This window comes from Notolepis coatsorum (genome assembly GCF_963971535.1).
Source record: "Notolepis coatsorum genome assembly, chromosome: 14".
In the NCBI taxonomy this organism is placed as follows: domain Eukaryota; kingdom Metazoa; phylum Chordata; class Actinopteri; order Aulopiformes; family Paralepididae; genus Notolepis; species Notolepis coatsorum.
This window is the reverse complement of record NC_140178.1, coordinates 71,550,052-71,563,048: the sequence shown is the minus strand read 5'-3', so window position 1 is coordinate 71,563,048 and position 12,997 is coordinate 71,550,052. Positions and strand designations below refer to the sequence as shown.

The 12,997-nt window shown below is 43.0% G+C and overlaps 1 protein-coding gene across 1 annotated transcript in view; it reads left to right on the top strand.

Moving 5' to 3' along the window:
* Positions 1–11,912, top strand: part of grid2ipa (glutamate receptor, ionotropic, delta 2 (Grid2) interacting protein, a) — a gene marked incomplete at both ends in the record, with an annotated part of 95,302 nt that extends 83,390 nt beyond the window's left edge. Inside the window, 8 exon segments of the mRNA XM_084328704.1 lie at positions 1,311–1,400; positions 2,434–2,630; positions 6,386–6,541; positions 7,282–7,368; positions 7,730–7,859; positions 9,468–9,586; positions 10,975–11,139; positions 11,832–11,912. Coding sequence (XP_084184830.1) covers positions 1,311–1,400; positions 2,434–2,630; positions 6,386–6,541; positions 7,282–7,368; positions 7,730–7,859; positions 9,468–9,586; positions 10,975–11,139; positions 11,832–11,912 — 1,025 coding nt within the window.
* Positions 11,913–12,997: the final 1,085 nt, after the last annotated feature.

Here is a 12,997-nt window from a genome sequence, read left to right as displayed (position 1 = left end):
GATTTCTGTAAATGTGTTGGTACAACATTTTTACCAAGATATTTACAAAGGTATTTACGGACATGTTCGAGAATGAGGACCAATGTAGGCTATGTTTCCATAGCTATGCAGATGACACACAATTGAACATCTCTGCAGAACCAAATGATCCTACAGCTACTAACTACATTTTTCTCTTAGCAATAAACGAATGGATGACCAACAACTTCCTAAAATTAAACAAGGACAAAACCGACTTCCTACTAGTTGGTCCTATAACCAAAAAAGAAATGCTGCTGAGCAAGATGGGGCAACTTACTCCTTGGATTAAACCTGAAGTTACAAGTCTTGGTGTTATAATAGACTCAGACCTAAGCTTTAAGTCAATCAAAAATAAAAAATCGGACAAAAACATTATTCTTCCACCTTAGAAACACAGCTAAAATATGAGAATTTAAAAATCAAAAGATGCTGAAAAACTGATCCATGCCTTTATGTCAAGCCGACTTGACTGTAATGCACTCCTTACCGGCCTCCCGAAAAAGAGACCACATCAGTCCAGTGTTAGCTACTCTGCACTGGCTTCTGGTAACATTTAAAATGTATTTTAAGGTCCTCCTCCTTATGTACAAAGCACTAAATGGAACAGGACCAAACTACATTGCTAATTATCTTGTCAACTATGTGCCCCCAAGAACATTACAATCATCTACTACTGGTTTATTGAAGGTTCCCAGCAGCAGCCAAAATAAATGGGGGATGCAGCCTTTACAAATTATGCACCAACGCTATGGAACACCCTGCTTATGGACCTTAGGCTAGATCACTAAATATTTTCAAAAGTAAGCAAAACATTGACCTTTTCACCTTAGCCTTTTAAAATACACTCTGCTACTTAGACTAATTACAGTACATCCACACTATGATTATTGTATTGTAAATGAGAGCTGTTTTATTGCACTGCTTTTATTCTGTCTATTTTATATTCATTTTATGTCTGCACCTTTTATGCATTGCTTTTATTTAGTCAATTCTATGCTTAATTTATGCCTGTCTATATTTATGTCTACATTACTGCTGTGAAGCACTTTGGGCTGCAATTCTTGTATGAAAGGTGCTATACAAATAAAGTGTATTATTATTATTATTATTATTATTATTATTATTATTATTATTATTATTATTATTATTATTATTATTATTATTATTATTATTATTATTATTATTAACCTTTTCTATAAGACATTAATAAAATACCAGTAAATCGCTTACAAATGTTGTACCTCATTCACCAGACATGGTTTGTTGACGTCTGTAATTCCACGTGTCAGTGTCTCTTCCAGAGCTGTCCCTTCAGCCGGAGACATTCAAGAAGAAAGACGTGGTTGAGATCCTCTCCTATAAGAAGGCCTATAATGCCTGTAAGTAGAAAAGCCACATCAGTCCAAATGACCGTAAGCTCTACTGAGGCGCAACGTTCTACTGCAAAGTGCAGCGACATCAATCCAAACGACGGCTGCGGTGCAACATGCTCCTGCAAAGTGAAGCGACATCAGTATATATATTTTTATGATCTCTATTTCTTACACAGTACTACTGTATATTTGTATGTCTTGTATGTCATAAATGTCTTGATGAATTGAAAATGGAGGCCCCTGATGTCTGGCTGACGGGCTGGCTCCACTGTAGCTAGCTGAGCTCCTGCATCACCACACCCCATCCAGAGCCCTGACCAGCTGCTGCTGGAGGTGCCCAGGACCAGGCTTAAAACTAGGGGAGACAGAGCCTTCGCTGCTGCTGCCCCTCGGCTCTGGAACAGCCTCCCCCACATAAGATCTGCCCAGAGCCTAGAGGCTTTTAAATCACTGCTCAAAACGCACCTCTTCTCCCTGGCCTTTGACCAGAGTTAGCCTGCCACTTCTGCTGCTACTCTGGACTTTATCAAATTTCCTGTCTCTTCTATATTGCACCTTGTTCTTGTTTTTTTCTTTTCTTAATTGTACAGTACCTTTTCTGTAATTTTGTATGTGTATTTTTACTCATTACTGTAGTGTATGTGTTTTTATCATGTACCTGTAAAGCACTTTGGTTTGGCTTTAGTCATTTGTAAATGTGCTATAGAAATAAAGACGACTTGACTTGACTTGACTTGATGTAAACAAGACGAAAGTCTTTTTCTGGTCTGCATCCTCTTAGCAGTTGTTTGTATTGAGCCGTACTGTATTGTACCCATTCTGCAATCTGTTAATAAAGTTTTTAATCAATCAATCAAGTCCAAACGACTGCTGAGGTGCAACATGCTCCTGCAAAGTGCATCATATCTATTGCACAGAACCAAACATTGTCGTGCTTCCCTTGACATCATAACTCCCTATCTGGTAGACACGGCCGTATACAGTATACATGACAGTTGTGCTTTGTCCCCCCATGACCCCTTGACCCTTTGACCTCCAGCCATCCTGATAGCCCACCTGAAGCTGTCCCCCGGGGAGCTGCGTCAGGTGCTCATGACCATGGTCACTGATAGGCTGGAGCCGCCCCACATCCAGCAGCTGCTGCTGTACGCCCCTGACGCTGGGGAGGTCACACAGTATGAACAGTACAGACAGGACCCCAGCAGGCTCAGCGAGCCCGACCAGTTTGTACTGCAGGTACAAGTGTGTGTGTGTGTGTGTGTGTGTGTGTGTTCAAGTTCAAGTTCAAGTTCTTTAATAGTTGTCATACAGAAGTACAGAATACTTTCATACAAAATGCTTCTTACTGTTACGCTCCAGAGACTGTGCTAGACAAGATAGTATCAAATAACATAATAACATAATATAGCATGAATTTAGAAGAAGAAAAATGAGGTCACAGTGTTCGGTATAGACATATGTACAATGTTCTGAGTTACCATATAATATACAATACACAATACTATGCAGTGTACTAATGTACAGTACTATCTAGTGCAAAGCAGAAATGGGATGAGGTACAATTTTAGGTACAATTTACAGTAAGGTGTACGAGTTGTAGTGCAATCCTTCATCCATAAATATAAAGTGTGGGGAGTGGGTGCTACAGTGTGTTTGTTTAAAGTGGGTGTGTGCTATAAAGTGTGTGGAGTGGGTGCTACAGTGTGTTTGTTTAAAGTGAGTGTGTGCGTGTGGATGTGTGTGCTATGTGCGTTTGGTGGTTGTTGTTGTGTAGTGTTCATTCATTGTTCGTTTAGCAGCCTGATGGCCTGGGGATAGAAGCTTCTTCTGAGTCTTTCTGTGCTCGCCTTGAGACTCCGGTATCGCTTGCCTGACCGCAGCAGTTCAAAGAGGCAGTTGTTCGGGTGACTGGAGTCTTTAATGATTCTCTTAGCCTTGCCCTTGCAACGCTTGTAGTAAATGTTCTGGAGGGTGGGGAGCCCCCCTCCAATTGTGCGTTCGGCTGAACGTGTCACTCTTTGTAGTCTGCTTCGGTCTTGTGCAGTGCTATTCCCAAACCAGGAGGTGATGTTGCCGGTCAAGATGCTCTCTATTGTACATAAGTAGAAGTTCTTAAGGATCTTCTGGCTGACTTGGAACTTCCTTAGGCGCCTGAGGAAGTAGAGGCGTTGTCGTGCCTTCTTCACAACACTGTCAATGTGTGTGGTCCATGTCAAGTCCTCGGATATGTAGGCTCCGAGGTACTTAAAGCTGTTGACTCTCTCAACCGGTGCCCCGTCGATGCTGAGGGGGCTGTAGTCCTTGACCCCCGACCTCCTGAAGTCCACAATCATCTCCTTTGTTTTGCTGACGTTCAGGGAGAGGCTGTTTTCCTGGCACCATCCCGCCAGGACCTTGACCTCTTCCAGGTAGGCCCTCTCGTCGTTGGCAGAGATCAGGCCCACCACCACTGTGTCGTCAGCAAATTTGATGATTGTATTGCTACTCCGCTGAGCCACACAGTCGTGTGTGTACAGGGAGTAGAGGAGGGGACTCAGAACACAGCCCTGGGGGGCCCCTATGTTGAGGGTGATGGATGAGGAGGTGCAGTTGCCTGCTCTCACCACCTGGGGTCTGCCAGTCAGGAAGTCCAAGACCCACTGGCAGAGGTCATAGCCCAAGCCCAGGTCCCTGAGCTTGGCTATGAGTATGGAGGGGACTATGGTATTGAATGCCGAGCTGTAGTCGATGAATAGCATTCTCACATAGTTCCCCTGCCTCTTGTCCAGGTGTGATGCTGCTGTGTGCAGCACATGGGCTATGGCGTCCTCCGTGGACCTGTTGGGGCGGTATGCAAATTGCAGGGGGTCCATGTTGATGGGGAGGGAGGAGCAGATGTAGCCCTTTACTAGCTTCTCAAAGCACTTCATGGCTATGGAGGTGAGAGCTACAGGGCGGTAGTCGTTGAGGCAAGCAGGCTTGGATTTTTTGGGTACAGGGATAATAGTGGACTTCTTCAGGCAGGTGGGGATGACAGCCTGTTCTAAGGACAGGTTAAATATGTCAGTGAATACTGGGGCCAGTTGGTCGGCACAGACTTTTAGGACGCGGCCGGGGATGCCGTCCGGACCTGCTGCCTTCCTGATATTCACTTTTTTAAAGGTCCGCCTCACCTCATGCTCTGTTACCCTGAACACTGCGCCTCCATCAGCACTCAGCAGCCGACCCCCCCCCCCCCCCCATTGCCGAGGCTTGTGAGCTGGTGTTGTTATTACCAGCATCAAACCTCGCATAGAAGGTATTGAGGTCATTTGCTAAGGAGATGTCACTGTTCAGTTTGAGGGAGGCGCCTTTGTAGTCTGTCATCGTTTTGAGCCCCTGCCACATAGCTCTAGAGTCAGCTTGTTCAAACTGGAGTTCAATTTTATCCCTGTAGCGCCGTTTGGCCTCTGACACTGTCCTCCTTACGTTGTATCGCGCCACCTTGTGGTCATTCATGTTGCCTGCCACTAGGCCGTCGTTGTATGCTTTGGTGCGCTCTCTCAGAGCTTCACGGACGGATTTGTCTACCCAGGGTTTTTGATTTGGGTAAACTTTCATTTTGGTAGTGGGGATTGTTTCTTTCACCCTAGTACAAACATAGTCCAGCACTGTTTCCGTGTAGACATTAATGTTATCTGTGTCGCGGAACACATTCCAGTCTGTGTAGTGAAACACTGACCGGAGCGTCTCCTCTGACGTCAAATCCCATTTCTGCACCTCTCGCGAGACTACAGGAGTACTTTTAATTCTCTGTTTGTACTTTGGTGAAAGAAAGATGGACGCGTGATCTGATTTACCAAAGCCACTATCAGAATGAGCCTTGTAGCCACCTTTAAATTGCGTGTAACAGTGATCTAGGATGTTACCGTGTGTGTGTGTGTGTGTGTGTGTGTGTGTGTGTGTGTGTGTGTGTGTGTGTGTGTGTGTGTGTGTGTGTGTGTGTGTGTGTGTGTGTGTGTGTGTGTGTGTGTGTGTGTGTGTGTGTGTGTGTGTGTGTGTGTGTGTGTGTGTGTGTGTGTGTGTGTGTGTGTGTGTGTGTGCGCGCACATACTGTGTATGCAAATGAGTGCAAATAAAATCAAATGTATCTGTAAGCCCCGACAACACACTTTAATGTCCCCATGGGCCGGACACGTCTTCTTTAAACAAGTCGAGAAGAAACATCACAATAAATCAAGAACAAAACAAAAACACCATGAAATCCAAAATTAAATGTTAGATAAATAAATGAATGCAACACTCCCAGACATACCCCACGCGAAGGTAAGGAAAAACTCAATTTCCGCAATAGGAAAAAAGCACCACAGGCAATGTGGAGGGGAGAAACCTTACAAGGGCCATTCAAGGGGGGGATATCCCTTCTTAGATGTCGGTGATAGTAGCTGTGTGTGTGTGTGTGTGTGTGTGTGTGTGTGTGTGTGTGTGTGTGTGTGTGTGTGTGTGTGTGTGTGTGTGTGTGTGTGTGTGTGTGTGTGTGTGTGTGTGTGTGTGTGTGTGTGTGTGTGTGTGTGTGTGTGTGTGTGTGTGTGTGTGTGTGTGTGTGTGTGTGTGTGTGTGTGTGTGTGTGTGTGTGTGTGTGTGTGTGTGTGTGTGTGTGTGTGTGTGTGTGTGTGTGTGTGTGTGTGTGTGTGTGTGTGTGTGTGTGTGTGTGTGTGTGTGTGTGTGTGTGTGTGTGTGTGTGTGTGTGTGTGTGTGTGTGTGTGTGTGTGTGTGTGTGTGTGTGTGTGTGTGTGTGTGTGTGTGTGTGTGTGTGTGTGTGTGTGTGTGTGTGTGTGTGTGTGTGTGTGTGTGTGTGTGTGTGTGTGTGTGTGTGTGTGTGTGTGTGTGTGTGTGTGTGTGTGTGTGTGTGTGTGTGTGTGTGTGTGTGTGTGTGTGTGTGTGTGTGTGTGTGTGTGTGTGTGTGTGTGTGTGTGTGTGTGTGTGTGTGTGTGTGTGTTGCTAATTTTCAGTATATTTATGCTTCATTACAGATGCTATCCGTACCAGAGTATAAGACCCGCCTGCAGAGCCTCCACTTCAAGTGTTCTCTGCAGGAGAAGACGGAGGAGATGAGGACAGGATATGACTGTATCTACAAGGCCTCCTTAGAGCTCAAGAACAGCAGGAAGCTAGCCAAGATCCTAGAGGTAGGAGATAAAGTACAATATAATACAATTGCAGTACATTATCGTCTAATATTATTATATAGTGCATGGTTTCCAAATCAGAGATTATTTTCATGGGACCCAGGCTCATTCAAACATGTCACAAACATTACAATTATAAGACGATGGTTCCTAATCTATTTTGGGTCCCAATCTTTTTTTTTTTTTATCAAATGTTTTATTATTATTTTTTTTACATGAAACAAGACAAACAATACAGTAACAGTAATAATCAACAATAACTCACAGGACAATAACAGAAATAATAATAACAATAATGACAGTCTGGTAATTAAATCAGAATGGGTCCCAATCTATAGTTTAAGAAACAGGATATAGAATAAAAACTGCATAACTCCACTGACAATTTCCAGTTGACCCGGAAGCAGACAGATTTTCCAACCTTTATGTGATCCTAATAAGATAAAATCTATAACAAACCTCCGGGCCCCATGCCCATGCTTGAGGGTAGGGGGGACAACTCTTCACTTCAAACCAATTGTCACTGAAATTTGACCTTTGATAGAACACACATGGTATTGATGAAACAAGAGCAAAAGTAAATGATTAATTCACATCTACATCCAACGTCCACCTCCACGATTCATCCAACCAATTCATAATGAGGTCCACGTAAATTCACCACAGCCAAAGATATAACATTAATTACAAGTGATTTGTTCAGTATTTTCGTGTTTCGTGCCTCTTCTGTTGTCCATTAGTTTGTGTTAGCCATGGGGAATTACCTGAACAACGGTCAGCCGAAAACCAACAAGACTACCGGCTTCAAGATCAACTTCCTCTCTGAGGTATAGGGTAAACTATTATATAACATTTTCATATGTTTGAGATGTTTCATATTAATGTGTATTTTTCCCACTAACACAATAGTTTAATTTAACCTATTCCCAGTTGATGAAGGCTTTTACATTTGCTGTTCTTGGCTGTTCTAAACACTGGTGTCTGGTAGGACATTCCTCGGGAAATCATCTGGCACACAGGAAGTGATGTGTTTTAAGTCACCAGCATTAACAGCCGTTTGTTCGGAATGAATAGAAGATTAAGTCAGTAGTTGGCATGGAAAGCAAGTCGGTTGAGTCAATCTAACGTATATCACCTCACCAGACTTTATTCTTCTATGGCATGGTATTTATGCTGGGTCCCGTACAGCTCAGCACCACCAAAACAGTAGATGGGAAGTCTACCTTTCTGCATATCCTGGTCAAGTCATTGTGTCAGCACTTTCCCGATGTCTTGGATTTCTCTAAGGACCTCACCATGGTCCCCCTTGCATCAAAAGGTATGTGGAAGACCAACTTATTCCATCATCCAGTGCTTTGTTTGTAAACCCATGTGTAGTGAGGACCCTCAATGTTCATCATGTTAACTTAAGCTGCAACGTCCCTCATATGGGACGTTTTTCGAATTTTTTTCAACCGCCACTTTGGCGACCCCTAGTGGCTCGGGTGTGCATATTTTGTAATACAATATATATATATATATATATATATCGAATTGAAGGCTTATTTGTTGCCTGTCGATGGCGACAAAATCCGACAGAATCCGTTCAGCGGTTCTCGAGTTACATGCCGGTATTTGAGGCTTGTGCAAAGTACACGGTATTGCGCAAAATACCACTCCCGAGGCTGCAGTAGTTCCGTCAATCTAGATCCGATCTCGAAAATGATTGTGGATCGTTGTAGCCAATGAGTGTGGCTTTCCAATGATACCCCACATGGGGATCTAAATAAAAAAAACACGAAGAAACATGAAAACAGGAAGAGCAAAACAGCCGAATGAATTGAAGTCTATGAGTTTTTCTTTGTACACAGTTTACCAAAATCACTCCTAATCACTCATTTCTGAATGGATTTGTGAGGGCTGGAGGAATCCTGCATGCAGCCCAACGAGGGGGCGTGCCGTTTTTATGCCTCACGCACCTGAGAGGAGTTTGCAATCAGCTCGGGAGAGTACTAGTATTGCAGACTCCCCTCCACTCCTGGTCGGGTCGTTCTTGTTACTACCATCTACTGCCGTGTCTCCGGCGTGAGACGTCGTGCCACCCCTGTACATCACCACCTGTTGCCATTTCCTGGAGTAGGACACTGTCTTCGCTCTCTATTACTCCACGGGAGGATCCCAGTGTTCCCACTCCAGATGTCGTGCCGGCTACTTCCCTACACCCTCTACATGGACCTCGTTCCTGGGGTGAGGCTCGCCATCGCTCTCTATTACTCCACGGGAGGATGCCCGTGTTCTCACCCCATTCCCCTTGGACCCCCTGGTTGCTGTGTTGCCTGTCGGCAGCATTCTGGTTGGAAGGAAGAAGATTCCTGTATACTTTTTGCCTGTTCTAGAGGATTCCTGCCTGTTTGCCCCTTAAAGGCACAGTGCCACGTTTTTTTTGTGTTCATGGACTTTGGTGTTTTTTCCCCCTTAAAGGCTGAGTGCCGCTTTTTTGTATATAATAAATCATGCCCTTGTTTTGGCTAACTCTGATTACCTGTCTGTGTCGTGCAATTGGGGTCGCATTACAAACCTTAACAGTATTTTTATGAAATTTGGATATGTACTACATAAGGCTTCAGTCTATGGCTCCGTCTGGATTTATAAGCCATACCACCTTCTGGGGAAATAGTACCTCTGGACTACTAACTACTACAGAAAAACTTGAGTAACAAGTTTTTTTACAACTCAAGTTCAGATGTTACTCTATTAGGGAATTTCTTTTCTGGAATCAGAAACTTCAGAATGTCATCTTTCAAAAGAGACCAGGCTCATACATGTGCTATAAGTATAAAGTATGTTGTTTTGGTTTGCAAAAAAAGTATGCAGTCCTCAAAAACGAAAATGAAAATGGCCAGGAGACTCATTGCAGGTTAACAGGTCTCTCTCTCTCTCTCTGTAGTGAACCAGAGGACTATCACGTCAGATCTGAATGACCTCCACACCACCATCCAGGAGATCAGGTCGGCGTGTCAGAAGATGCCTGCTACCGCTGAGGACCGCTTCACCGCAGTCATGAGTGTATCCTGCCAAGAGACAGATAGGCCTATAGAGGGCTTTTTAAAGAGCATTACACGCTATAGACAATGGTATTTAATGCTTGTAGACCAGACAACGATCCTTTAATCCACCTGGCTTTCAGCCCAAATAACTGGAATAAGAAAGAAAGGAATTAAAGAAGGAATGGAAGGAAGGAAGAAAGAATGGATGGATGGATGGATCGATGGATGGATGACTTTATTTGACAATATATAAATAACATGTGACAGAAGCGCAGTCTCGTCTTTGAGCCATGTCTTTAGGCTGAACTTGAATCTAACAGCACTGTTCACTATTTTGGTCACTGGGCAGACTGTTCCAAAAGACAGCTGCAGAATATAAAAATGACTCCTTCCCCATACAACTCCTGAATCTGACTGGCACGAAGTCAGTTGAGCTATGCCTAGTTGAATAAGCATGGGTGTCCCTGACATGGTTGAAGTAGTCGTACACTGGCACTACCCCGTGCACGATTCTGTGAACTAGGCACATCCCTATTTGGTTGACTGTCTTCCACCTTTAGCCATCTCATGCTCTCAACATGTGATGGGTCAAGGTGGGTTCAGGGCAGGTAGCCTTAGTATTACCCTGACTAGCTTGTTTTGTGATGTCTGTGATGATGATTGGTGGATGGATGGATGGATGGATGGATGGATGGATGGATGGAAGGAAGGAAGGAAGGAAGGAAGGATAGATGGAAGGGACAGGAATAGAGAAAGAAAGACAGGATAGATAGTAGGGTTGGGTACCGTTCACATTTGAACCGATACCGGTACCGGTACATGTGAATCAATACCGGTACCCAACGGTACCCTTTTTCGGTACTTTAGTCTCTAAAAATATAATCTACCTACCTCGGTTGTAAAAAATGTGTCCATACTTCAAATAATTTATTATCATTATTATTTATTTAGAACAATTTGTTAATATATATATAATATATAATATTGCAGCGAGCATTGTCTGCATCTAGCTTTGTAAAGTGTAACCACACTTGTGACCGTTTTCGGCTTGCCATTGGCCCGACTGCTTTGTTCTTGAATAAAGTCAAATCCTAGGTCATAGGTTTCGGTACGTGGTAAACGAAACGTTGACGTCATCGGACAATTTTTTTTTAATTATAATAATAAATAAATTTGATTTATTATTATAATAAATGTTGTTTACAGTACCGAAATGTGGCACCGTTGGATCTCACGTGAATCGGTACTCGGTAGTACCGGCGTGATTCGGTCAGTACCCTTAAAAGTACCGGATTCGGTACCCATCCCTAATAGATAGATGGACAGACAGATACCACTCTTCATCAGGTGTATCTGCTCCCCCCTCGGATCTGTGCGTTGTGCCCTTTGACCACCCTGTGTCTGTAGAACTTCCTGGAAAACAGCCACCCGGCCATCCAGTCTCTGGAGTCCCTCCAGCAGAGAGCCATGGAGGAGTTCACCAAGACCGCCTCGTACTTCGGAGAGGACAGCAAGGCCACCAACGCAGAGGCCTTCTTCGGCATCTTCACAGAGTTCATCGGCAAGTTTGAGGTGAGAGGCAGCAGAGAGATGACTGAAGCGCCGGAGAGAATGGATCAGAAGCCTCTTAAAGGGGAACGCCACCCATGTGAAGAATCCACGTTATTTCCTGTGTCCCCTGGACAGTTCAGTGAACATGCGAACATGCACCACTACAGAACAGCGGGGACAGCACGACAACAAAAACAGACATTATACACTCTCCATATGTTTAGTACTGTAGTCAACAGACAGACTACACCACTCTACATTTAGTAGTATGTACTGTACATCAAAATATAGACTACACCACTCTACATACATTTAGTAGTATGTACTGTACATCAAACAATAGACAGACTACACCATTCTACATGCATTTAGTAGTATGTACTGTACATCAAACAATAGACAGACTACACCATTCTACATGCATTTAGTAGTATGTACTGTACATCAAACAATAGACTACACCACTCTACATGCATTTAGTAGTATGTACTGTACATCAAACAATAGACAGACTACACCACTCTACATGCATTTAGTAGTATGCACTGTACACCAAACAACACACAGACTACACCACTATATTTAGTATTATGACCAGCGAAGTGAGTTTTACACCTAACTATTCTTTACATTAGAAGTTATTTTGGGTGTGGTAAGTGGATGGTTTTGAGACCATGTGAATTATTATTGTCTTGTATTGATTGTTTCTACAGAGAGCTCTCAGTGAGCATCAGGCTGCCGAAATCCCCAAGAGCCCCAGGAGTCCACGCATGGCCTCCCCTCTGGCCTGGTAACACACACACACACACACACACACACACACACACACACATACACATACACATACACATACACATACACATACACATACACATACATACACACACACACATTATGCACACACACACACACACACACACACACACACACACACACACACACACACACACACACACACACACAACTACATACACATACAGTACCCACACACACACACACACGTGCAACGTGCGCAAATGTCTGCAAAAAAGAAAAAGGTTTTTACATATTGGTGTATTTTTTATTAAAGGTAAGAGACTGCAACACTTTTGAACAAGGCCATAAGGCCATTTGAAGACGGCTAAATATGGTTATACCAATAGTGTACTCTGTATGTCTCTTATGAAATACAACTCCAATGCTTTGGATTACTGTAAGTCTAAGATGTCATCGGCTATGGCCAGTTGATAGAGATTGGTGATGAAATCAACCAAGATATACAAAGAGAACCTTGATTTGGAAATATACTGTATGTATATCTCTATCATTTGAAAGAAAGTTATACAATAATATGTAATAGTTAAAAGTTATTATTTTCCAAGTTTGAGTTTAGGTCGAATGAAAATGTCCAAGTGTGGTACGATGACTATACAATAAAACATGTTATATCCATAAATAAGAAATAAGTCTATGAGATGTTTAATTATTCTGAAATAGATATTTAATTGTAATTATCTGAGATAGAGTAAGTGGTTTGGAAGTAACCACAGATGGTCATTCTCCAAATAATTTACTGTTCTGTATTTTTGTAAGCCACCCACCACACTGATTGTAATATAAGTTCTTTATTGACTGATGAAATGTATATTCTCTCATGAATGTTCATGACACACCTACAGTCCTGGTGATGCTTCATGAAGTTGGATTGTTTTCATGCTGCAATGTTTTTCTGCCTTCATTTAAATTCTAGACATTTTATTTTTTTATTTATGCTAATATTGTCAGAGCTAACTATCCGTGTGATACTTCCCAAAGTTCCTAACTTGTGTTTATCAACTTCTCGGTGAGGGTTTGGCAACTGGAGTAACAAAGCTAAAGGGGACATATTATGGAAAATGGG